The sequence below is a fragment of the Hippoglossus stenolepis genome, chromosome 6 (genome assembly GCF_022539355.2).
Source record: "Hippoglossus stenolepis isolate QCI-W04-F060 chromosome 6, HSTE1.2, whole genome shotgun sequence".
Classification (NCBI taxonomy): Eukaryota; Metazoa; Chordata; class Actinopteri; order Pleuronectiformes; family Pleuronectidae; genus Hippoglossus; species Hippoglossus stenolepis.
In genome coordinates, this window is record NC_061488.1 from 8,795,935 (window position 1) to 8,816,716 (window position 20,782).

The 20,782-nt window shown below is 40.8% G+C and overlaps 3 protein-coding genes across 4 annotated transcripts; 1 reads left to right on the forward strand and 2 right to left on the reverse strand.

Annotated features, from left to right (window-relative positions):
- Positions 1 to 1,257: 1,257 nt before the first annotated feature.
- On the reverse strand, positions 1,258 to 8,579 carry LOC118110994 (N-glycosylase/DNA lyase). 2 transcript variants are annotated; one of them, XM_035159202.2, is made up of 8 exons: positions 8,334 to 8,579; positions 7,903 to 8,231; positions 7,624 to 7,803; positions 6,913 to 7,091; positions 6,687 to 6,834; positions 6,547 to 6,596; positions 6,259 to 6,466; positions 1,258 to 1,405 (listed from the first exon to the last, which is right to left on the reverse strand). In XM_035159202.2, the coding sequence occupies exons 1-7, from the start codon at positions 8,441 to 8,443 to the stop codon at positions 6,260 to 6,262; spliced, it is 1,203 nt and encodes a 400-aa protein (XP_035015093.1). In that variant the 5' UTR covers positions 8,444 to 8,579; the 3' UTR covers positions 1,258 to 1,405; position 6,259. The 2 variants fall into 2 exon arrangements, with proteins under 2 accessions (XP_035015093.1, XP_035015092.1); XM_035159201.2 differs by lacking the exon at positions 1,258 to 1,405 and having other exon boundaries at positions 5,793 to 6,466.
- Positions 8,580 to 8,820: 241 nt separating this feature from the next.
- Positions 8,821 to 12,223, reverse strand: LOC118110995 (N-glycosylase/DNA lyase). Its single transcript, XM_035159203.2, has 7 exons — positions 11,985 to 12,223; positions 11,554 to 11,882; positions 11,275 to 11,454; positions 10,560 to 10,738; positions 10,334 to 10,481; positions 10,192 to 10,241; positions 8,821 to 10,111 (listed from the first exon to the last, which is right to left on the reverse strand). Exons 1-7 carry the CDS (start codon positions 12,092 to 12,094, stop codon positions 10,004 to 10,006), a joined length of 1,104 nt encoding a protein of 367 aa, XP_035015094.1. The 5' UTR covers positions 12,095 to 12,223; the 3' UTR covers positions 8,821 to 10,003.
- A 1,063-nt stretch (positions 12,224 to 13,286) lies between these two features.
- Positions 13,287 to 20,290, forward strand: qars1 (glutaminyl-tRNA synthetase 1). The gene is made up of 23 exons (XM_035158643.2): positions 13,287 to 13,492; positions 13,910 to 14,060; positions 14,498 to 14,607; positions 14,697 to 14,772; positions 15,244 to 15,308; positions 15,415 to 15,468; positions 15,713 to 15,776; positions 15,865 to 15,939; positions 16,056 to 16,141; positions 16,299 to 16,385; positions 16,478 to 16,577; positions 16,678 to 16,756; positions 16,838 to 17,077; positions 17,172 to 17,264; positions 17,365 to 17,502; positions 17,696 to 17,783; positions 17,887 to 18,033; positions 18,150 to 18,251; positions 18,360 to 18,452; positions 18,770 to 18,897; positions 18,981 to 19,047; positions 19,404 to 19,529; positions 19,671 to 20,290. The coding sequence occupies exons 1-23, from the start codon at positions 13,382 to 13,384 to the stop codon at positions 19,719 to 19,721; spliced, it is 2,331 nt and encodes a 776-aa protein (XP_035014534.1). The 5' UTR covers positions 13,287 to 13,381; the 3' UTR covers positions 19,722 to 20,290.
- Positions 20,291 to 20,782: the final 492 nt, after the last annotated feature.

Here is a 20,782-nt window from a genome sequence, read left to right on the forward strand (position 1 = left end):
TTTTTATTGGAATGACAGCTCATGTCATTTCTGTCAGAGAGACACTGAGAGCGTGGAACATGTTTTCCTCCAGTGGGATTTGGGCTCCAATCCAAAACTATAAGGATACTACTTCAGCTGGTTTCAGACATGCACTGAAATGTCAGGCTCATTTAGCTCCGGACATTTTTCTGAGTATCTCCTGTCAGCCCCAATAGAAAGTCTGGATAATGTCAGAATGAGCCCATGAGAGCAGGAGAATCCTCCAGAGGATTCATCAGCGAGCAAATGGATGTTTTGGTGACATGCCACAAACGTAAAACTTGAACGAAAAATAAAGAATACAAGTATCTAAGGATGAAAAGAGGAGCAATACATGAAGAAGCCTTAGAAAGAAAACGAGTGTCTAGAGCTTTTGGTGACACGTTCTGATGGTGGTGCTGATGAGCCGTAAACAGAAACACGTGATAGATGTGATGATAACACTTTGGGGTTTTCGCTGGAATAAAATTAGACAATTAACTGGAAGCGTGAACAGGTAGAGGCGTGTGGAGACAGGTGAGGAGGCACCTGGCTGTTCTGGTGCAGCAGCAGTGAGGACAATCAGCTTGGATCAGAGCTGTGCATGAAACTCAAGCCGCCCTCCCCGTCACCCTCTCCTGTCCTCCAACCAGGGATGGCAGAAGTGGGGAGCGAGCCGCTCTGAGCCAACATGATACTGCTTCCTCATGCTGCACCTTGGCTCCGTGCCCTCCACTTCATCCTCCGCCTGATTGTCTATCTGTCCTGCACAAGCACGACACTCCAGTTAGGACATGCATGCTGTTGACACTGCAGCTCTGCCCCGACTAGAGCCCCCAAAACACAGACAAATACTGATAAAGACTCTCACAACCGTCACACTCTCTCATTCTTCCCCCGCCCATGTATGTCACTTTCATTAGATTGTCTGCACTGTACAGCCAAGTCCTAAAATAACCTGCGCGGCTCAGAGGATTGTCCTAATGCCATTATATTACTACTGAAGCAGCAGGAGAGACACTGAAGGGTTAGGACAGGAGGAGCGGGGACACTTCAAGATGCTAATCAGATTTATTGCACATGGATTATGAGTAATATTCTCGAGGTGAAGGATAAGTGAGCAAACAGTACATATTAAAAGACGCTCACCTCACAGGAACGAATAGAGAATGGATGTTTACGTGATGTTTTTGCAAGAGATATCATGTAATCTAGAATATTAACACAAAAAGGCATGTTTACATCTAAATCTCATCTGCTACTCACCTCCTTGGAGAATGAATTGATTGTTATCCAGTTCTATTTCTAACAAGACGACTCATCTTCTGTGCTGTATCTGATTTATCTGACATAATAAAGGCCCAGATACGTTGCTCCTCTTACACGGGTGTTTCTTCTTCTTTCCCTGAGTTGAATGTTAAACAGACATTGATTAAAATACAGGAGAGCTCAGGTGGGTCCAAACAAAATGATAAATGAGATATTTGAACTTTTGTGACATGAGGTGACCCAGTTTTCAAGTGTTTGAAATTAGATTTCAAGAGAAGTGCTCAATCTTTGTTTTCACAATCTGTTTTATATCCAATCAAACAAACAAACATGGGTGCACATTTTCTTATTTTCAATCAAATTACAACTGAGCCTGAAATAATCCAAACAACTACTTGTATATGTTTACATGTCTCAGAAGTGGTGGCAGAAGTACTAACAACGTGAAAAGTAATACCAAAAGTATAACTCTAACGTAGAACTCCGCCAAGGCCCAACAGTCCCATAAAATTCAATTAAGCTGCACCACATTCTTATAGATATCAGTTTCTTAAAAGTGTAACATTATTTAAATCAAGATCAGATTCATCTGAGAAATCACCAAAAATTATGAAAAACCTGTTCTCGCAAGGTTAAAGAAAGGTTGATGCTTGTCCGAGGAGAGTTGGTCATGTAATGTTTTCAAAAATGTTTTCCACAATTTCAGATTTGACTGAAATATTAGTTATATTTGCAAAACGATAGTGGAAAAGTGCCTTAAATCCCATTTTCTTTTAATCTTTTTTAGAAATGTGGTTAAAATGTGTTTGCATTTGGATGGAGAGCTGAAGCTACCCGTTTATAGTAAGGGGTTACAAGACAAAAAGGTTGGGAACCATTTATTTTGCCTTAAACTGCATTTGCAGCTACAGGTTTTTTGTTGTTTTTTTAATTGGTGGCTATACTAATAAAATACTTACCAATCAGGTACTTTTACCTCTGCAAGCCCCACCCCAATGGTTGCGGTACTTTTGTAAAGTACAACCCCAAACCAGGAACTGTTTGGTGGTGTAAAAATAATTACATAGAACTTTATTTAGACCCTGGTCCCCATAGTGGAAATGCAAGGAGTTCCCTAAAAGGTTTGTAGATCCGGAGGAAAGTAACTGCAGTCGAAACTCAGTTAATGTGTTTTATTTTATAAGATTACTAAATTTTTATTTGAAAAGTAACTATCCAGAGTTCTCAGGTGAATGTAATACAGTGTAAAAAGTTTAAATAGAAATACCTCACTTGACTAAAAGTACCTTAAAATTGACACTTATCTACGTTACATGAGTACATGTACTTAGTTACTTTCCACCACTGTGTCCCACTTAAATCAAAGCAGGTCAACCATGTGACTTACGCGTACATCACCATTGACTGACAGCTCTGGATTCATATGGGTCATTTTTAGGGGGCTTTAAATAAAGTGAGAGGGGGGCTTATTTAAAGCTTCCTAAATGAACACATTCTTAAAAAGGAAAGAGTTCGCTGCACTGACACTGACGCACATAAAAAAAAAAACTCACATGGAATATATGCTCTCCCACACTGGATAGTGTTTCTATACCATCTTTGTCCAGGAATGCGTAGAATACATTCCACTTAAGTCATTTGAATTGATCGTGGTCGGGGGCTGTGAAATTTAATACCAGAGCAGACGGAACAGTTTCTTCCACCCAATCTATACGGCCCTGAGCCTTAATCACAGTCAGCTAAGCAGAGATCCTATCAGATGGAAGAAAGTATTACATTTAACCACAAAATAAAGCTCTGTGATTGAGAACAGTAAAGATGCTAAAATCCATCTGCACATACATGATTCAGAAAAGCTCAGGGTCTAAAATACAGTACCTCTGCCAGCTCTGCACTCACACTCCCTCTCTCTCTGTGTGGCTTTCCCTTCACCCTGGTTGTCTAGACACCAAAGAATATTCTCCCCTACTCCGGGCCCCCAAAGACAGACTCCAATGTGGGGACTGCCTCCCTCCCCAGGTCCGTCAGGCTCCCCCACGAATGTCTCCCGCTGCATTGGGTTTCACCACATCTAAGGTGAAGCAACACAACTCGCTCCAACTATGATCCATTTTTGGTATTGTATCAGATACTGTTATATAATACATCTGTTACTGTTCAGGAACGATAACATCCATCACTTTAAGTAACGGACAAAGTTTGAACGTGCACAGAGACCATCTTTGGACAACAGAGACAGAGCACGGATATTCAAAATGAATCCGTTCCTTTAAATAAATTATAACAATAGCAATAACTATTTTATAATGATTATATTTTCTAAACTTTATTCCATTGCAAAAAAATATTTTAGCTTTGAGTACAACATGATTATGTTGTGAAATCGTATTAACCGTCATTGATTTACACTTTACATTGACGTAGACATGACTGAATTTTGTTTTATTATCTTTTAAATTATTAATATATTAATGTATATCAAATACCTGTTCATATATTCCAATTATATACAGAACTGTTAGTGTAAATACATTTACTGTATTGATAGTGTAGAGGATAAATTCCAGTCAAGCCATTTAAATCACAGTAAAACAACCTTCAGTACAGTATCTACTAGACTCTCACTGACCATATATATATAATTTTACTACCAATTATTACAATCTATCATTTATATTATCATTTATACTGTTGTAGCTATTGCTTTGTTTTCTCTGGCTGGTTATTATGGGTATTGTTGTTGTGCTGCTTTAAGGCTATACTTCAGTTTTCAGTTTATTAGGAACACCTAAGTTGAAATGTTAATTTGTTTTTGAAACCGTGTTAGAGAGCTGTTGATTCAGGTGTATGATCATTATAGAGGCTGCAGCTTGTGTTGCTGTTGACTGCACTTCAATCTACATCCTCCAAAAATGATCATACAGTTTAATCAACACCTCTGTAAACATTTTCAACAAGAACACAACAGTGAAACCTTCATGAAAGAAGGATTTATTGGACTATGATTAGGCAGCAGGTGTTCCTAATAAACTGACAACTGAGTGTATTGGATTTTTACATTTCTACATCAGTGCGATGAAATATCTTGATTTACGTCCATCTAATTAACTACATCAGTGAAAACAGGTCCATGAGGTTATTTAATCAATGAACCCAACTGAGGTCCCCACCTCTCTCATACTCAACCACCTCAAAGACACTTCTCACATGTCATCCAAAGGCCAACTCCAAACAAATGCTGCACATCTAAAATACACAAGGCCGATCTACTTTCTCTTTTGCTCATGTTCCAAGAGTGGCGCCCCCTGGTGCCTGCAGGAGAGACTTTTATTAGAGAAGGAAGGCACACTGAGTTGAGCGATGAACTCTCAAGTGAACAATTCCCGCAGGCATAACACAAGCAGTGACCCACCTCTTACATAATGCACAGGCCAGTGTCACGTTGTTGTTTTTGTCTGTGTGTGTGTCAATGTGCGTGCACAGATGGCTTTCTCTTTAAAATGCATGTCGCCACCTCAAGCACACTTTCACCTTTTCTACTCTCTCCCTTCAAATAAATGAATTTCCCTGTTCTCTCAACTGTTTTATTTTGAACTACTGTTATTATCTATTTTTTGTCTTCCTCAGTGTGACTCTGCCTTTAAGCTGGGCCACAGCTTTTGTCCAGCTCAACTGGAGTGGGGATGAAAGCTGACTCAGTCGTTAACTCACATGGCTGCACACTCTTCCACAAATACAAACATTTGTATGCGTGCGAGACGTGCACATACTGACACAGATGCAGCTTCATGCCTGATGCACCTGCTCACTTCAGACTATACATTCAGAAAATATTTCTCAAATAAGCACAAGAATGAGATTTGAAGACATTGTAGTATAAATTTATTCTATATATTTTAGACCCTAAAATACGACTTCATCATTGCTGTAAAGGGACATTAATGAGTCAAATGGGACACGAGACATGTCCATGTTGTCACCAGAAAGAGTCACACTAACCCCCGAGCAGTGACAACAGATAACTGCAATCCCTGCTATAAATAGATCAGCTGACACAGTCAACTTCTGCCTATAGATAAACATAGAGACACCGTGGCACTCCACAGCCCCCCACCCACACAATGTTGTTATGATCCAACTGACAGATTCACTATTTTAATGCAGGAAACTAAGAAGAAGTACCATTTTTGTCCTATGACCTTTTCAGACATGCACACAAATGCCACAGCGTGTGTGTGTACATGGTGTAACAAGAGCCTGAGGTCTGAACTAAAAATATTCATCCAGTGCAATTTCTTCTCAAAAAAAAAGAAAAAAAGAAAGAAAATAGGCTCAAGCAAATGGTCCATTATGTGACATTATCTCCCAGGGCAACATCTTCCACAGCATGCTGCCATCTAGTGACCACTTCTGGCAACATTTAGCAGAATTATCTGATAGTTTTACTGGATTTAAATATATTATCTGTATTGATGACTGTGCTAATAAGGACATTTTCTTTTAAAATAGAAAGAAGTAAAAAGTAGTGCATGAAGTATTTTTGCTTTATTGTAAAAACAAACCTGTGTTGCAATCGTAACAGTGAACTTATGGGGAAGTAGACATAGGACAGGTTACAGTTAAATATAAACAGTGAGGATCATCGTACAATATAAAATAATAATCATTTCATATTTTCCTGTAGGAAAATTCTCCTGTATTTTCTCCTGTACATTTCATTTTGTCAGGTTATAAAATTAATCTGAAATATCTGTGTGTGTTTTTTTGTAATATGGTGTGGATCGGCTGTGGCTGAGGGGGTAGAGCGGTCGTCCTCCAACCAGATGGTCAGCAGCTCAACCCCAGCCCAATGCCGAAGTGTCCTTGGGCAAGATGCTGAACCCCGAATGGCCCCTCATAGATGTTGAATGCATTAATTGGAAGTCGCTTTGGATAAAAGCGTGAGCTAAATGACATGTAATGTAATCCTGATGCAAGAAGCTTGTTTACCTCACACATCTTGCTCCTTCTTGACCGACATCTTCGCTTTCTTGTGACATGCGGACTTGGTTCTCGAACGCTTCACAGCAACATTTGCTTGCGTCTTAATCTTTGTTTTCTTGCTTTCTTCCCCAATTTCTTCTTCATCCTCTTCCTCCTTCTTTGGCTGCATTTCTTTCAGTTTTTGGAACTTCTTCAGGTCAGCACAGAACAGCACCTGAAACAGAAAGATAGACAGAGTGTGACGAGACATGACAGAGACTAACCAACAGATTGAATGGTTAAATAAACACTGACCGACTGTGCCCAACCAGCGTAAGGACCCCAGAGTTTTCTGAAGAAATCCCCTGTGTTGAAAAATAACAGTAGTCCTTGTATTAAGTTACAAATATTCCATTTAAATCTACTTTAAACTACTGAGATGTGTGAATACCAACCAATGTCTCTGTGAAGTTTGTCTGTGATACTCTTCTGTCCTTTGCCAGAAGCATAATTGTAGTCCCGTTTAGCGATCTGCCATATGTGTGTGTCAACAGGAACAGCGTCTGCCTTGTCAAGGGACATCAGACAAACACAGTCCGCCACCTACAGGATGACAATAATCCTTTATCACGTGTTAATAAAAGTTCACTAAATATTTAAAAAATTGTACAGCTGCTGTACCTTAGTGCCCACACCAGGAAGAGTACGCAGGGCATCACAGGCCTGCAGATACGGGACACTGCGTAGACCTTCAAGCCACTGGAGCCCATGGGTGTCCAGAATCTGCTTGGCACTCTGCTGCAGGAACCGAGCCCTGTATCCAAAACCGAGATCCCTGAGACACGCCTCCACGCTGCTATCTGCCAATAACATTTCAGAACACACGATTGTGAGCACCACTGTAAAATGTGGCACCTCTTTAATTGGATATGAAGATTTCACTGACTATTACCTCAAATAGTTAATGAAGATGACTCACAATTTGGTTTCTTTGCTGTTATTGGTTAACTTTACAGATCTTCAGAGATTATAACATAACACGTTGATGATAACAAGAATTTGTTATTTTAATAGGGTTGAATAGACTGTGAAGCCCATAGAACTCATGTAAAATGACAAAAATGAAATGCATCTGCATGTGGCATGTGTCTATGATAATTTAGTATTTACTCATCTGAACCATCAGTGACAAGGAATGGTTGTGAGCTTCCTCTCTATTCTGCAACATGGCTGAAGTTGAAAAATGTTGTTGCAGTGGCTACAAATCGAATCAAGGACTCCTGGTTGGATTTTCTACCCATGAACCACAATCACAACTTTAAAAACATGGGTTTACAGATTATTGATGGATGAATGGAATGTTTTGGGGTCTTTACGGAAAGAACAAAGTACCTGCAAGCGCAGTCAGGGAAGGAAAGTCAAAGTAAGAGGTTTGTTCCAGCTGACACAGTGGAGCGCCCAGAGTCTGACACAGTCTGTCCACCATGCCCTGGATTCGAGAGATGTGATTGTTGGAGGTGCAGATGAAGGAGAACAAGCATTCAGTGGGGTCCTGGCGCAGCATCCGCACACCTGAGCGAGACCAAACTACATTACTCACATTTCATAAAAAACAAACACTGACTCAGCTGTTATCTGCTGAACAGTGACATCGTGAATTCACAAACGTACCCGTGAAAATGTCTGCGAGTTGCCTGAAGTGGGGGTCTACTGTTTGCCAGTGTGTGTACAGCTCCGACAAATTCACACTCAGCTGGAGGTAATCTCTCAGCATCTGCTCTTCCTCCTCAGTGTCCGTCACCTCCTCTTCCTTCTTCACAGCTCCTTTCAGTCTCCTCTCTGACTCACTGTCTCCTGGGGAGGAACCCCCAGCCGGTCCCCTCCCCCGCCCTCCTGGGTTGTTATAAACGTGGTACCACAGGGTGTCCTCTGTCTGGGTCAGGGTCCACACTCGTCCCCCCATCACCCCCGTCCAGTGGCCTTGCGCGGTTTCTCTCCATCTGTGGGTTCAGATTTATTCATTTATTGTTACCTGTTGATTTAAACTGCACCAGTATTGTTGCACATGGTGTTAAAAGTCTTTCTGATTGAGCTCAACCAACCGGAAGGATTGTCCACAGGCGAGAGTGAGCTCCAGACGCAGCTCAGACTTTGAACAGGCCAGAGATCTCCACACGTGTGTCCCCGATGATAACACCGCATGTTGGGCCATTGATGCGAACACTTATCCTGCTGGTTTCTACAGCTTATACAGCGTTTACCGACCCGTGGCAGTGTCCTGTTGTTACTAAACTCATCGTAGACTCACTCGATACTTCTGAGAAAGTAGGAGAACCTGTTCTTCTTCTTTTGGGTTTTATTGATGGTTGGAAAACAACGATCCGGTGCATTTCCGCCACCAGCTGGTATGGAGTGTGGATTTCTGATATTCCTTGATTTCTTTTAATCCTGATATTAAATCTTCTTTGTTTATTATATTTCAATAGTGACATACTGACACAGATGCAGCTTCATGCCTGATACACCTGCTCACTTCAGACTATACATTCAGAAAATATTTCTCAAATAAGCACAAGAATGAGATTTGAAGACATTGTAGTATAAATTTATTCCATAGATTTTAGATTTATTAAAATACGACTTCATCATTGCTGTAAAGGGACATTAATGAGTCAAATGGGACACGAGACATGTCCATGTTGTCACCAGAAAGAGTCACACTAACCCCCGAGCAGTGACAACAGATAACTGCGATCCCTGCTATAAATAGATCAGCTGACACAGTCAACTTCTGCCTATAGATAAACATACAGACACCGTGGCACTCCACAGCCCCCCACCCACACAATGTTGTTATGATCCAACTGACAGATTCACTATTTTAATGCAGGAAAACTAAGAAGAAGTACCATTTTTGTCCTATGACCTTTTCAGACATGCACACAAATGCCACAGCATGTGTGTGTACATGGTGTAACAAGAGCCTGAGGTCTGAAATAAAAATATTCATCCAGTGCAATTTCTTCTCAAAAAAAAAAATAAAAGAAAGAAAATAAGCTAAAGCAAATGGTCCATTATGTGACATTATCTCCCAGGGCAACATCTTCCAAAGCATGCTGCCATCTAGTGACCACTTCTGGCAACATTTAGCAGAATTACCTGATGGTTTTACTGGATTTAAATATATTATCTGTATTGATGACTGTGCTAATAAGGACATTTTCTTTTAAAATAGAAAGAAGTAAAAAGTAGTGCATGAAGTATTTTTGCTTTATTGTAAAAACAACCCTGTGTTGCAATCGTAACAGTGAACTTATGGGGAAGTAGACATAGGACAGGTTACAGTTAAATATAAACAGTGAGGATCATCGTACAATATAAAATAATAATCATTTCATATTTTCCTGTAGGAAAATTCTCCTGTATTTTCTCCTGTACATTTCATTTTGTCGGGTTATAAAATTAATCTGAAATATCTGTGTGTGTTTTTTTGTAATATGGTGTGGATCGGCTGTGGCTGAGGGGGTAGAGCGGTCGTCCTCCAACCAGATGGTCGGCAGCTCAACCCCAGCCAAGCTAATTGGAAGTCGCTTTGGATAAAAGCGTGAGCTAAATGACATGTAATGTAATGTAATGTAATCCTGATGCAAGAAGCTTGTTTACCTCACACATCTCGCTCCTTCTTGACCGACATCTTTGCTTTCTTGTGACATGCGGACTTGGTTTTCGAACGCTTCACAGCAACATTTTCTTGCGTCTTAATCTTTGTTTTCTAGCTTTCTTCCCCAATTTCTTCTTCATCCTCTTCCTCCTTCTTTGGCTGCATCGGTGGCGTTTCTTTCAGTTTTTGGAACTTCTTCAGGTCAGCACAGAACAGCACCTGAAACAGAAAGATAGACAGAGTGTGACGAGACATGACAGAGACTGACCAACAGATTGAATGTTTAAATGAACACTGACCGACTGTGCCCAACCAGCGTAAGGACCCCAGAGTTCTCTGAAGAAATCCCCTGTGTTGAAAAATAACAGTAGTCCTTGTATTAAGAGTTATAAATATTCCATTTAAATCAACTTTAAACTACTGAGATGTGTGAATACCAACCAATGTCTCTGTGAAGTTTGTCTGTGATACTCTTCTGTCCTTTGCCAGAAGCATAATTGTAGTCCCGCTTAGCGATCTGCCATATGTGTGTGTCAACAGGAACAGCGTCTGCCTTGTCAAGGGACATCAGACAAACACAGTTCGCCACCTACAGGATGACAATAATCCTTCATCACGTGTTAATAAAAGTTCACTAAATATTAAAAAAATTGTACAGCTGCTGTACCTTATTGCCCACACCAGGAAGAGTACGCAGGGCATCACAGGCCTGCAGATACGGGACACTGCGTAGACCTTCAAGCCACTGGAGCCCATGGGTGTCCAGGATCTGCTTGGCACTCTGCTGCAGGAACCGAGCCCTGTATCCAAAACCGAGATCCGTGAGACGTGCCTCCACGCTGCTGTCTGTCAATAACATTTCAGAAAACATGATTGTGAGCACCGGTTTAAAATGTGGCATCTCTTTTATTGGATATGAAGATTTCACTGACTATTACCTCAAATAGTTAATGAAGATGACTCACAATTTGGTTTCTTTGCTGGTATCGGTTAACTTTACAGATCTTTACAGATCTTCAGAGATTATAACATAACACATTGATGATAACAAGAATTTGTTATTTTTATAGGGTTGAATAGACTGTGAAGCCCATAGAACTCATGTCAAATGAAAAAAATGAAATGCATCTGCATGTGTATATGATAATTTAGTATTTGCTCATCTGAACCATCAATGACAAGGAATGGTTGTGAGCTTCCTCTCTATTCTGCAACATGGTTGAAGTTGAAAAATGTTTTCTGCAGTGGCTACAAATCGAATCAAGGACTCCTGGTTGGATTTTCTACCCATGAACCACAAACACAACTTTAAAAACATGGGTTTACAGATTATTGATGGATGAATGGAATGTTTTGGGGTCTTTAGGGAAAGAACAAAGTACCTGCAAGCGCAGTCAGGGAAGGAAAGTCAAAGTAAGAGGTTTGTTCCAGCTGACACAGTGGAGCGCCCAGAGTCTGACACAGTCTGTCCACCATGCCCTGGATTCGAGAGATTTGATTGTTGGAGGTGCAGATGATGGAGAACAAGCATTCAGTGGGGTCCTGGCGCAGCATCCGCACACCTGAGCGAGACCAAACTACATTACTCACATTTCATAAAAAACAAACACTGACTCAGCTGTTATCTGCTGAACAGTGACATCGTGAATTCACAAACGTACCCGTGAAAATGTCTGCGAGTTGCCTGAAGTGGGGGTCTACTGTTTGCCAGTGTGTGTACAGCTCCGACAAATTCACACTCAGCTGGAGGTAATCTCTCAGCATCTGCTCTTCCTCCTCAGTGTCCGTCACCTCCTCTTCCTTCTTCACAGCTCCTTTCAGTCTCCTCTCTGACTCACTGTCTCCTGGGGAGGAACCCCCAGCCGGTCCCCTCCCCTGCCCTCCTGGGTTGTTATAAACGTGGTACCACAGGGTGTCCTCTGTCTGGGTCAGGGTCCACACTCGTCCCCCCATCACCCCCGTCCAGTGGCCTTGCGCGGTTTCTTTCCATCTGTGGGTTCAGATTTATTCATTTATTGTTACCTGTTGATTTAAACTGCACCAGTTTTGTTGCACATGATGTTAAAAGTCTTTCTGATTGAGCTCAACCAACCGGAAGGATTGTCCACAGGCGAGAGTGAGCTCCAGACGCAGCTCAGACTTCGAACAGGCCAGAGATCTCCACACGTGTGTCCCCGATGATAACACTGCATGTTTGTCCATTGATGCGAACACTTATCCTGCTGGTTTCTACAGCTTATACAGCGTTTACCGACCCGTGGCAGTGTCCTGTTGTTATTAAACTTATCGTAGACTCACTCGATACTTCTGAGAAAGTAGGAGAACCTGTTCTTCTTCTTTTGGGTTTTATTGGTGGTTGGAAAACAACAATCCGGTGCATTTCCGCCACCAGCTGGTATGGAGTGTGGATTTCTGATATTCCTTGATTTCTTTTAATCCTGATATTAAATCTTCTTTGTTTATTATATTTCAATAGTGACATTTTCCGTTTTTTTGCAATGTTCTCTCTCTCTTCTCTTCTCTTCTTCCTGCTGCTTTTTTGTATGGCAGTTGACAAATAAGTTTTAGGTAGTTTACTGTCACCTTCTGAACTCCACATGACCATATAAATACAAATGAAACAAAAAATTTTAAACAACTATATCTCTCTATATATATCGATACTTTCAATTTAAATGGTTGAATTTAAACGAAAATCAAATGTTTTGTATACATTTTCTATAAGTGCAAAATGTGAACACAAACGTAGTTTAAAACGTAGTTAAATTCAAATATTATATTTATTAAACTTATTATTTATTCAATAATTGTCTGTAAAAACAATAAATCCCTGTGTTTATGAAGTGTTCTGTCTTCAAGGAAGTGTTGGATTTTATAACTCAAAGCAATTACTTCCGATGAATTATTATTTTATGACCTGTTATCAAAATTGCTGCGAATATTTAACTATTCTTACTCATCTAGGTCACTCTAGTGTGCACGCCCACAGTAAATCAAATCCAGGGGAAATTATATGTAATAGGTTATTTTGCACCATTTATCGAATTACTCTAACGTTTATTTTCGTCCACCATGTTTCTGTGTTTGTGACGTCAGCAACCGTACAAAAAACTTTTGTTATTTTTGTGAACTAACGGTGCGTTCACGTGAGTTTCCCCGGTCCGCATCTCATTTTCCGATTTTTTTAGACATCACTTGAATGCGCCGTCAAACTGATGCAACATTACCGCTTCCGGTAGCCCCTCCCTCGCAGAAGTCGCACAGCCGCGGATTGGCTCCTTAGTCATAGTAGGCGGTAACTTGTTCTAATACGCACTCGCGATTGGTCAATACCCTCCGCTCTCTCCGTGTCCCATTGGTTAATATTTTTTGCTCTTGGAGGTGTACAGGAAGTCACACTCACACATTTTCCTTCCTCTGCAGGGGAAACAGTCTCGTTGGTGGTGGTGTGTCTGTGTGGCTCCAGTCTGACCGGCTGTTTGTGGGGAAATGGCGGATATGTTGACACTTTTCACCTCCATCGGGCTCAGCGAGCAGAAGGCGAAAGAAACGCTGAAGAATGAAGCGCTGAGTTCGGCCCTGAAGGACGCGATTACCCAGGTATGAGCCAGAGTGTGGAGGAAAGTTAAAGTGCCTGGAGGGACAGCTGTGGTATTCCTGTCTGCAGCCCACTTGTTGTATGCACCTCCTCTATATAAGGGGTTAGATATGTATATATGTATTAGTAGATCACACTCTTTAAATACTGTTACTTTAAGTACTGTTATTGCCACTATACTTTTGTTTTCACTTTCCATATGAGGCTCGTGTGCATCAAGGCTGGATTGATAAACAGGAAACTACCTTTGACACCCAGGGGTCCCAAGGCTTTACCCAGTAATAATAGTAGTTAACCACATGTCTGTTAAGAGGTAGCTGTCATAGTGGATCCAGGTGTAAAAAGTATTTTTAAGTAAAACTGTGCACATGTTGTGTTGGTGTCTTTTTCTCAAACGTGTGTCTCCTTGTATTCAACAGGCTCACAGTGTTCATGGGGCGTCAGGAGTGGACAAAGCCATGGGCACGCTGCTGTACAGTATGGCGTCTCGCCTCAAAGACACAAATCGTCTGGTGTTCCTTTCAGTCAGCATAGCTCAGCGCAAAATCTGCACAGAGCTGCAACTGGCAGGTAATTCCTGAGGGACCCAAACTGTGTGAGCATGAACAAAGTACAAGGATGTTGCATAACAGGACACACTTTAACTTTTATTTCTCTGTCAGGTCTTTTTTTCAGAACAATTCCCAAAACAAGAAACTTATTTTTAGCATCATATCATTATATTGTATTCTAGAGCCTGACTGATATCTGATGTTTAGGGGCCAGTACCTATACTGATAGGAGGGAGTTAAAAAAACAAACCAAAAAAATATCAATTCATCCACCAATATAAAGACATTACAAATGGCTTTATTAAACCCTTATGACAAAGGTATGTAATTGAGGCTTGATTAATCAAATACTTTACTTTAGATAAGTGAAAACACAAATAAAACCAATTATATTATAGTTGAAAACTGTAAAAAAATAAATTCAGCTAACATATTTTTCAACATGATGTTTTGCAGCTGCACTGGACTTTTTGAAGAGTCATCTTCAGGACCCCATCAACATGAAGGAGTTTGAAGAAGCGTGTGGAGTGGGCGTGGTTATAACACCTGAACAGATTGAAGATGCAGTAAGTGCACAAGCTCACGCTGAGCAGAAGTAAAGTGACTTTTTACGAGCCTCACAGGGTGTGTTCACTGACCATGGAATGTTGTGCAGGTGGAGTCTGTGATCAAGAAGCATAAGGAACCTCTGTTAAAGGAGAGGTACCACTTCAACATGGGACTACTAATGGGTATGATCTCACACTTAAAAAGTGTCTACTTACCAATCTAGAGCCAATTTCAGACATGAACTGTGGAAAATTTCATGAAAATTTCATGAAAATTGGGTCCAGACTTATTCTGGAGTTAGTTTATGACACAGCAACACCATCGTTGGCCCTTATCACCAAAAGCTGTCAAACTCATTGTCTTTCTAATTTGACATTGTCGTCGCCACCTTCTCCATGTATGACACCTCTTTTTCATCCTGAGATATTTGTTTTTTCAGTTTCATGTCCGTCACTTGTTAAATACGTCATCAACAAGTCCACTCTCTGTGAATTTTAGAGGCTTAGAGGGCCTATTATATACAAAGACAAAACAACCATGTTCGACAGTAGAGAAAACTTTCATAGCCCCTAACATTATTTAAATGTTTTTTTGAAAATCTTAAATCCGAACAGACAGACAGCATGTCTCACTGAGGTTTGTGTGTATTACAGGAGAATCACGTGCTGCCCTGAAATGGGCTGATGGGAAGGTCATCAAAAATGAGGTCGACATGCAGGTGTGTTGGAAAGGGAGAATATTATGTCTGTCTTCTGTGACAGAATATTTTGAATCAGGTTTGTTCTCACTGTATAGCCTGTCTAACTCTGGCTTTCATCTTTAAGGTCTTGCACCTCTTAGGACAAAAGACAGAGGCTGATCTGGAGAAGAAATCTAAGGTAATACTCAACTTTTTTTCAGGGGAAATTTTTTTATTTGCTTTCTTTCTGCACCTGGTCAATAATTCGGGATATAACCCACTTTAAAGCTACAACTTGAGATTTAAAAACGTATATTGTGTGTGGATTAAACAAACAAGTCTACAAGAAAGCACATATGCTGATTTCCAAAATGTCAAATTAGTTTTTTAATCCCTCCACCTTGAATGTTTTTATTTCATCTGTATATCTAATGATCTTCCAGGCCCAGAAAACCAAAGTCAGTGAGAGTGACGTGAAGCCAAAGAAAGACGAGGTGGCAGTGAATGGTAAGCAGCGAGGGGATGGTAGACAGGAGCTAATTTACCTGTACCTGTCCGTGGATTGTTTTTCAACTGTTTGCTTGTGCTTGTTTAGGTGAGCCGAAGGCTGAGCAGGGAAAGTCACTCATGGAACAGCTCAGAGGAGAAGCACTTAAGTTCCATAAAATAGGTGAGAAGAAAAGACCTGAACAATTTAGTCCCCCCACCACACACACTCAACTACAAGAGCAGAAAAGTGCATTTACGGAATATGTTGAACTTTAATCCTGTCCTTCCATCTTACAGGAGAGAACTATAAGACTGAGGGCTATGTGGTTACACCAAACACCATGTCCCTGCTTAAAAAGCACCTGGAGTTCACTGGTGGACAGGTACACATTTTCAATAAGTGATCATGTCGGAAAACAGCTTATATTTAGACAAAACAAGTGATCACTGAAATCATTAAAATAACATGCGTGCTAACTAATGATTTATAGCTGCAGTTTGAAGATGATCTTGTGTTTTGGTTTTTCTGAATTCCTTTAGATTCGTACCCGTTTTCCTCCCGAGCCCAACGGCATCCTTCACATCGGACACGCCAAAGCTATTAACTTCAATTTTGGTTATGCTAAGGTAGGAGTATTTTTCTCATCTTTCACCATCACACAGGCTGTTTAACCCTCTCTAACGTAGATGTTTTCTTTAAACTTTTCCTCTTCCTGCAGGCAAACGATGGTATTTGTTTCCTGAGGTACGATGACACAAATCCCGAAAAGGAGGAGGAGAAATACTTCACTGCCATTAAGGACATGGTGGAGTGGCTTGGTGAGTTTGATATGTTTTTTGGGGTTCTGATTAAAGCTTTGTTAAATACACTGCTTTTACATTCATGAAGATTTCTTACCAGTGTGAGTTCATTCCACAGGCTACACACCTTATGAAGTCACTCATGCATCTGACAACTTCCAGCAACTCTACGATCTTGCTGTGGATCTAACTCGCAGGTGAGCGTAGGAACTATGAACACATGTTGGTTATTGTGCGCAACCCATTATCTGATGTTTCTTTTCTTTGTCGTTCTGCAGGGGCTACGCGTATGTGTGCCACCAGAAGGGGGAGGACCTGAAGGGCCATAACGCTCCTCCGTCACCGTGGAAGGACCGTCCCATTGAAGAGTCCCTGGTCTTGTTTGAGAGGATGAAGAAAGGCCTGTATGCAGAGGGAGAGGCCACACTCAGGATGAAGATGGTCATGGAGGACGGGAAGTTGGACCCGGTGGCGTACAGAATCAAATACACACCACATCATCGAACAGGAGATGAATGGTAGGAAAATCTGTTGGGTTTTTTTCCCCATCAAGGTAGATCGGTTTAAATCTTGTTTTACTAACACTTGTGTCACTTCTCTCTCTCTCTGCAGGTGCATCTACCCCACATATGACTACACCCACTGTCTGTGTGACTCCATTGAAAATATCACACACTCGCTGTGTACCAAAGAGTTTCAGGCCAGGTATACATGAATTCTGTTCTACATTGTACTCTGTCTTGTATGCAAACAAATGTGTTGTTAACGTTGACTTTCTCTGTTGGTTATTTTATCGTTGTAACAGGCGTTCATCATATTACTGGCTGGTTAACGCTCTGGACTTGTACTGCCCTGTGCAGTGGGAATATGGGCGTTTGAACCTCACTTATACTGTTGTGTCCAAGAGGAAAATCATCAAACTGGTAGAGTCTGGCGTTGTCAGGTGAAGTAGCATTTCTATCTACTGTATAATGTAATATACTATTTTGAATTAAATGTGCTGAAGCTCAGAGCCTGAATTCTTGAGGTCTGCAATTGTATAAGTTTGTAATTGTAGTGTGCAGCAGTTTTCATTGGATGTCTTCATGCTACATTTGACCAATTAGGTAACTGGGACAATATCTATCTCATTATAGAGACTGGGACGATCCCCGCCTCTTCACTCTGACTGCGCTGAAAAGAAGAGGTTTCCCACCAGAGGCTATTAACAACTTTTGTGCACGGGTATGCAGGATGGATGAAAGGACACATGGGTGGATGGAAGAACTAGTTATCAAATGTAAAAGGGCGATGCTGTCGTGTAATAGTGCGTTGCATCTCTTGGCAGGTCGGAGTCACCGTTTCTCAGACAACAACAGAGCCCCACCTGCTGGAGTCGTGTGTGAGGGACGTGCTTAATGACACAGCACCCAGAGTCATGGCTGTGCTGGAGCCACTTAAAATCACCATAGTTAACCTCCCAGAGAACTCACGGGTTTGTACATTTCTTTCAGTACAAACTTCTTCCTGAGAATTTGTTATACTGTGTATATTTGGTCTTTATCAAAGCATCATAAACATCACGTTATGTTTTCTCCTCTTCTCCCTCAGTCAGATGTACGAGTACCAGACTTTCCTGCCAATGAGGCCAGGGGCAGCCACACGGTTCCATTCACTCGCACGATCTTCATTGAACAGAGCGACTTCAGAGAGGTCAGAGAGAGAAGCTAAATAAACACTGATTCACAATACAAGTATCAGACTTTCTTTGTGCATTTTCTTTCATTGTGTACATGATGATTGACCCCTTCTGTTTTGCAGGTGATGGAAAAGGGCTACAAGCGTCTGACCCCAGAACAGCCTGTCGGCCTGAGGCATGCTGGGTATGTCATATCTGTGCAGAAGGTCATAAAGGTAAGACTTTCACTCAGTAGCTCTTTGAAAATACATTTTCCAAGTTCTAATCCTGTGCCATTATGATATTTGTTCTGTTGGTGTCTGTCTTATCAGTTCTGAGAATATTTACCTCAACATCTCCTGTAAAACTTTGAAATATTGTTTGTAAGACTCATTCTGAACTCGGGGGTGGTTACAATTGAATTTGATGTACTCAACAGAAACCCTGTTCACATTCTCTGTAGATACCTCCATGTTTCCTCCTAGTTAAATAGGATTTTACATCTGATCCATGTCCTCACAACATGTCCTTGTTTGTTACGCTCATTTCTCAGGACGCTCAGGGGAAAGTGGTGGAAGTGGAGGTAAACTGCAGCAGCTCTGACACTGCAGAGAAACCAAAGGCCTTCATCCACTGGGTCAGCCAGCCGCTGGTGTGTGAAGTGCGTCTCTATGAAAGACTGTAAGTCACAAACAACCTCCGTCACTCACAGCTTGTACTTCATGTGGAAAACTCACTTAACCTAAACTTCTCGCTGTCTTAAGATTCCTGCACAAACACCCAGAGGATACATCTGAGGTGCCCAACGGCTTCCTGAGTGACATCAATTCTGTGAGTAATTTTGCACCCCTGTGCCAGATGGCCTTTTTGGATTATTTAAAGGCTCAGTGTGCAAGATTTAGGTGAAAGGGTTCTATTGGCAGACATTTTATATACAATAATCCTAGTGATGTTTCTACTAGTGTAAAATCAGAAAAATCTGGACAAACTAAACACCTTTTGAGTTTTTATGACAACTGAAGGCTACCACAGGTTCTCTTTTATGTTCAGAGGGGGCGGGTGAGGTGAGGGCTATTCAGCTGCAGCATGCAACTTCACCACTAGATGTCGCTGAATTCTACACACTGAACCTTTAAGATGTTTTAATTGATGAAGTGATTGTTTGATTTCTTCTTTGTGTTATGTAGAATTCAATGCAGGTGATCAGAAGTGCCTTAGTCGATACCTCAGTCAAGGGAGCAACAGTTTTAGACAAATTCCAGTTTGAGAGAGTTGGCTACTTCTCCCTGGACCCAGACAGCACTGAAGACAAGGTACATTACATGCTTGTGTTTCAGATTTTACATCATAAATACTCATTTGAGAAGTAATTTGTTAATCTACTTAAAAAAACATGTTGGCACCTCATTAATACGAGCAAGAACTGTAACTGTAATCTTCTTCTTTTATCACAGCTGGTCTTCAACAGAACAGTCACACTGAAAGAAGACCCTGGGAAGATCTGATTGACTGAGATCAAGTCTCACGTGCTGCTTCCCATGAGCCCACAGATACATGCCCAAATTGTTTGCTTCGCTCAGTGTGTAACATCAGCAAGGGCACATGCTGCTTCAGCTTAGATCAGTCCAAATCAGACACTGTAGTTTAATAATTTTCTTAATTATGGTTCAGTCTCACTGAAACAGGGAAATGTAAATTGTCAACCTTTATCAAAACGACTCTGATAACACTGACCAATCTCAAGCTCGGCCAGTCAGTGTCAGAGTCTGGTTTAATCTTTTCTCTATCTGCTGCAAAGATATTTACTTACTATGGTTCCTCTTTGTTGTTGAATGTATGCAACTTTGATTACTGTTCAACAAGGACCTAATGTATGTAGTTTTTATGTTGGCTCCAAGCTGGTGTTACACAGAGGAGACGCTCTCACATGCCATACACAACTTTCTTACACGAGTGGTGGATCAGTGCCAAACCACAGAGTGTGTGTGTGTGTGTGTGTGTTTTTTAAGAATCAGATGGGTGCACATGTGACCTTTTTTGACAAGAGACAAAAATAAATAAAACATAAAAACTCCAGTGTTTCTGTGGTAATAATCTGAAGTATAATACACGCTTATGTTTGTTGAAGCCAATGTGAATATCAAACAATTTCACAACTGTGATATTCTATCTATTTGATATAGTATATGATAAAAATCTGGGGGGAAATAGTAAATTATCCGGTTTTGGAAGGTGGCGGCAGCAAGTTGATATAAAATACTTAAATGTATTGATTATCAAAATTGTTGCAAGTTAATCATTGATCATTCGACTACTCAAGTCATCAATGTAACCGTACTGTTTGATTCTGGCTATAATTGGAAAGTAAAATTCTTATGTGTAGTTTTTTTTTTACACTATATACATTAGTTTTTATTCCATTTATATTTTTTAGATTTCTTTACACTGAAGTATATTATTCTTACAACTACTTATCATTAATTACTGATGCCTATGTTTGACTCTTGCTGCTGTAATATTGCAATTTTCCCCATGGTGGGACCAATAAAGGATTATCTTATCTTAG

What these genes read in the sequence shown, in the direction of transcription:
- qars1 (XM_035158643.2), top strand. Translation starts at nt 13,382, where the DNA reads ATGGCGGATATGTTGACACTTTTCACCTCCATCGGGCTCAGCGAGCAG. An exon ending in ATCTGGAGAAGAAATCTAAG is followed by an intron (nt 15,469 to 15,712) that starts GTAATACTCAAC and finishes ATGATCTTCCAG; the next exon opens with GCCCAGAAAACCAAAGTCAG. An exon ending in ACTTAAGTTCCATAAAATAG is followed by an intron (nt 15,940 to 16,055) that starts GTGAGAAGAAAA and finishes TCCATCTTACAG; the next exon opens with GAGAGAACTATAAGACTGAG.
- LOC118110995 (XM_035159203.2), bottom strand. Translation starts at nt 12,094, where the DNA reads ATGGACAAACATGCAGTGTTATCATCGGGGACACACGTGTGGAGATCT. An exon ending in GCCTGTGGACAATCCTTCCG is followed by an intron (nt 11,883 to 11,984) that starts GTTGGTTGAGCT and finishes CTGAACCCACAG; the next exon opens with ATGGAAAGAAACCGCGCAAG. An exon ending in TTCCTGGTGTGGGCAATAAG is followed by an intron (nt 10,482 to 10,559) that starts GTACAGCAGCTG and finishes GTCATCCTGTAG; the next exon opens with GTGGCGAACTGTGTTTGTCT.
- LOC118110994 (XM_035159202.2), bottom strand. Translation starts at nt 8,443, where the DNA reads ATGGCCCAACATGCGGTGTTATCATCGGGGACACACGTGTGGAGATCT. An exon ending in TTCCTGGTGTGGGCACTAAG is followed by an intron (nt 6,835 to 6,912) that starts GTACAGCAGCTG and finishes GTCATCCTGTAG; the next exon opens with GTGGCGGACTGTGTTTGTCT. An exon ending in CAAACTTCACAGAGACATTG is followed by an intron (nt 6,597 to 6,686) that starts GTTGGTATTCAC and finishes TTTTCAACACAG; the next exon opens with GGGATTTCTTCAGAAAACTC.